This window comes from Suricata suricatta, chromosome 2 (assembly GCF_006229205.1).
Source record: "Suricata suricatta isolate VVHF042 chromosome 2, meerkat_22Aug2017_6uvM2_HiC, whole genome shotgun sequence".
Classification (NCBI taxonomy): domain Eukaryota; kingdom Metazoa; phylum Chordata; class Mammalia; order Carnivora; family Herpestidae; genus Suricata; species Suricata suricatta.
The window spans coordinates 114,094,260-114,098,719 of NC_043701.1; the positions used below are offsets into that span (position 1 = coordinate 114,094,260).

The 4,460-nt window shown below is 52.2% G+C and overlaps 1 protein-coding gene across 1 annotated transcript; it reads left to right on the forward strand.

Moving 5' to 3' along the window:
* Positions 1-598: 598 nt before the first annotated feature.
* On the forward strand, positions 599-2,148 carry KLLN (killin, p53 regulated DNA replication inhibitor). The gene is given in 4 exon segments (XM_029931702.1): positions 599-1,115; positions 1,118-1,290; positions 1,292-1,430; positions 1,432-2,148. Coding segments are annotated over 4 exon segments (807 nt in total). The 5' UTR covers positions 599-887; the 3' UTR covers positions 1,699-2,148.
* Positions 2,149-4,460: the final 2,312 nt, after the last annotated feature.

Here is a 4,460-nt window from a genome sequence, read left to right on the forward strand (position 1 = left end):
GGGAGGGAGGAGGCAGGCGCGACCGCGCCGGGGGGGAAGAGAAGAGGGAGGGACGCGGCTGGGCAGGGGCGGCAGCTCCGGGGGCGAGCGCTGGGCCCCCGGCTAGCGGGCGCCACTGAGCATGCCCAGTGCGAGCGCCCGGGGCTCGCTCGGGCTTGTGCGAGACGCCCGCCAAGAGCTGCACATGCCGCGGCTGCTTCTGCAGCAGCGCGGGGTTGGGGGGTGGCGGGGCGGGCGGTGGATGTGGAGGAGGGGGGAGATGAACCGAGCCTCGGCCTGAGCCCACAAACCCGGCGGGGACAGGGACGGCCATAAGTAGAAGCTCAGGGGTGCGTGGAGCGGTGTCATTGACTGGGGTCTGAGGTTACCTATGCACAGGTGGGGTGGACGAGGTGACCCGCGCTGGTCAGGGTACGGAGAAACGCAGGCACGGCCTCTGCCGCGAGGGCACCCCTCCCCCCTGCCACCGCCCCCCAAAACTACCCGCTCGGCCTGCAGCCTCATATCCCCTTTCTGCACTGCTACCGGATCACGGTCACTCTCGGGGACCCGCCTGCAGCAGGCTTTGCTGAGAAATCCTCCCTCCCTGTCCGCCCCCCACCCGTGTCCTCCAGGTGTCAGTCTCAGCACAAAGAACAACCCCCTATTGTGTCTCCGTGTGTATCACCTCATCCGGCTCTCTCTCTCACCGCCCCACCTCCCGCTTCCCCAGCAGCTCGGCTCCTTCGCCCTAAAAACGAGAGTTGGCAGTCGAGCGCGCTGCGGGGGAGCATATCGCCCCCGAATTTCTAGGTCCCCAAGGACCACTCTCCGCGTGGACCGAAAGCAGACCCCGGAGGACTGGACCCAGCCCGAAGCCCCTCGCGTTGACCCCTGGAGAGCTGAGTATGTCTCCCCTCGGGGCTCCAGCTAGGTTCTCCACGACGGACTCGGGGCTCGGGGTCTGCCTCGCCCCGCCCCTAACGGGCCGCTGTGAAAACCCGGCCGGGTGGATCGCTGCGGGCCGGCTTCCGCACGCCCCCAAACCGGGTTGTGCAGCCTGGCGGCCGGGCCGCCTGGGCTCGAGAGTGAAAATACGGAACGGTAGAAAGCTGCAGCCCCAGCGAGTGGGCGGAGCCGAGGAGATCTAGGAGGGTTCAAAAGGAGGTGGAGGGATATGCTGGCCGCAGTCGGAACTACTTTCAGGAGGAGGTCACGTGTGTTCCTAGTTGGGGAACTTTCCAAATTCCCACTCCCCTATGATGGCTCGGGAAGCAAGTGCTTCCCCGCCCTCGCCTGGGGTGCTCCTGCTCCGGCGGGACCCCCGCCTCCGGGACGCGGTGGAAGAGCGGGCTTACAAGAGCCTTCTGCCTGAGCACTGTCGGTGCTGGTGCCTGGGGAGCTGTTACACAAGCACCCACATTTCGAGCACGTGCCCCCGCCTCCCTGCACCGCTGGCCGCAGCCCCCGATTCTCGCAGACCACCGAGGGAGAGCTCCCGAACTGCTCCCACCCTTCGCGTGCTACCTACCGAACAAGCTAAAGGGCCGAGATCGGAGCTCCGGGTGGGCCAACACTGCGCGTTCCCAACCGTGGGAGAACGGGCTGGGCCCCAGGGGTCTGGCATCTCCCTCGCTAGCGCCCTACCCCTTAGGGCGATCCATTCTGTGCTGCGCTCACAGGGCAAAAGGGTATCTGCTGCAGCAGCCCGCTGCTTGAATTCACCAGTGTTGCAACAAACTTCCAGTCACTACCCCGAGCTGGTGAGCGCACCCCACCTACTGTAGACTCAGCCGAGTGACTTATCTGGTCCGAGAACCCAGTCAATGGCCGTCAGCCCAGAACAAACCTGTCAAGTCTGCTAACCGTCGCGATTGGTTGACCTACCCCCGTGAGAAGGCTGGTTCAGAAATTCTGAGAACTGGAGCGCATTTGCCCTGACATTGATCAGCTGCAAAGTGAGTGGTCCACTTTCTACTAGAAGAGAATGAGCACCCACCAACACCAATCCCGAATTTCTTCCCTTACTTTCCCCTGGGAGGTAGAACTCACGGAGACAACTGGAATCCGACATATAAGTTGAGACCTAAACTGAGGCACTGGATCATTTTGTTTTGTTTTCTTTTTCTCTCTTTATTTCTTTCTTTTTAAAAATCTGGGAGAATGGGATCAATTTGCATGTGTATTGCAGTAATTGTGCCTAGGTGCCTAGGAAGGTCTAAAAGGATTTCTTCCGTGTCTGAGAAAGAGTGTATGTGAGCACATCACAGTTGCATGCAGCCCCTTTAAGACTAGAAAGCCCAAGAGAGCTTGCTTAGAAGCCACACGCCATTACCTAATTCCAGGACTACTAATTAAACCAGAGATATTTACAGTGTTCTTAAAGATCTCTGAGGCTCCATAACACCTTGCATTTATATACAACATCCTTTTAAGATAGCTCTGCAGGAGTTAGCAACCTGCTGAATTTCAGTGTTGATATTCACTGGAGGCTGTTTTTGTGCATGGTCCTGGGAAGCTTGCAGGAGATGGAGGCCACAAGTGAAAAAGGAAAGGGGGGGGAGGGGGAGAGGTAATCTGGAAAGGCCTCCATTTGATTTCCAAAAATCTAAATCCTGCCCACACCACCTAGGTTGAGTGGGAGATTTAGTTTACAAATTAACCAATAATGAGTCCCTGATTTCTAGGTGTTCCACTAGATTGCAGGGTGAGAAACAGCTGTGCTCCATGGAGTAGCAAATACTAGTTGCTGGGGAAAGGGAAAATGAGAAGAATGTTAAATGAAGGGAGATAGATTATTGGGAAGGGGTAGAACACCCCACCTTTGTTTCTCTGGTTGCCGCTCTCTCGTCTCCAGAGTCCCTGCTGTTAGCATGCCCTACTTTGCCCCTCCCCTATGTATGGTTTAGTCTCTCAGCCTCTGGGAAGGAAATGGGTTCGTTCTGGCCCGTAGGCCTGAGAAGAGAGGATGCTTTTCCATTCCATGGCACAGAGTTACTCAGAGCAGAGAGAGTGTGCACCCCCAGCACTAAAGTGTTGGAATATGAGCCTGGCCCACGGCTCTCCCACTGGCATCAGGAAGAAAATGGGACCTGAGTTTTGCTGCCTCTCAGAACATGAGGTCCCTCTACTTCTCTTTTGTGGTGAACGAAAGGATCACCACTGTTGGCAGACATTTGGCCAGCCTGATGGTAGTATCAGGTGGTTATTGGGAGTCACTGAATAAAAACCTCCACCCCTTCCCAGTGTTCATTAAATAGGCTCCTGAAGGATATTTTAGTTTTCGATTTTCTTCTCCTTCACTTCTTCCTTCTATCCGAGATATCTCCTTATCCAAGTGGTAGAGAACCTCTAAACAGCTGACCCTGTCTCACATACAGAAAAAGCTTAAAATCTATGAATTGTTTTTCAACTTCATTTGCAAAGAGCTGCTTGGCTTGTACAGATATTACCATACATTGGTTTCCAGGCACTTCAATTCTTTACCTGCCTGGATTCAGAACGCCCTAGGGAGAAACAGAAGCTTGTAAAAAAGGGAGAATTATATACAGCTTCAGGGAGACATGTAGAATAATTAGTAAACATGATAAACCAGCTTTAATTATAGTTTCTAACAGCTGATTCCAAAACTGTATTGTTACTATACCCAAAGAATGTCCCAAGAAAATAGCTTTCTTATTTTCTTTGATAAATGAAATGACCAGCAACTTGATGTGGGTGATATAAATAGTTGATGTGCTCTTTGTAGATTCCGCTGCTAAAATGTCTTTTGTTGAACACTGATCACCATAATGCCTTTCTCATCTCCCACACAGTGACCTTTCAAATAGAGATCTAAATCAATGGCTTTAATTTTTTTAAGCAATCTTTTCTATCTTTTTTGTTTTACCCTGGTTTTCTGGATAATACAGAATAGAGAAATATAATAATTATATGTTTGAATTTAAACCACCCTATTCTTGCAAGGGTCCCAGGGCTTCTCCCCTTATTTCATTCATCCTGATTATAAATATTGCTGTTCTTTTAAATAAAGACATTTTACCCAGGTCATTTCTCCAGAAGACCCTACAGGTAACCATTTCCTAAAAAAGAACTTTCCATGCTTGTCTAGAAGCTCTCCTGGAGGTGTGCTATATGAAATTCTCACTCTCAGAGAAATGACAGTGGGGCTGAGAATTCCTGGGAACCACAGAGCAGAAACAGCATTCACTGTGTCCAAGTGGCGTTCAGAGATTGTGACTTGGACCAGAGAGTGATGAGAAAGAAAAGCCCTAACATGATCCATCCGTTTTGACTGTTTTTCCCTCCAACCTAGCTCTGGCTATTGGATACTTTACCTCTCTGCCTTTAGGACTAACTCTGGCTGGAGTCCTTTGGAACACACATTCTGCTTCTCTGCTCTTCCAATAATAGGAAAAGGTAATAACTGGTGTGTACCGGCAGGTACTGAGGCATTTGTCAGGTGCTTTCTTTTTTCCCCC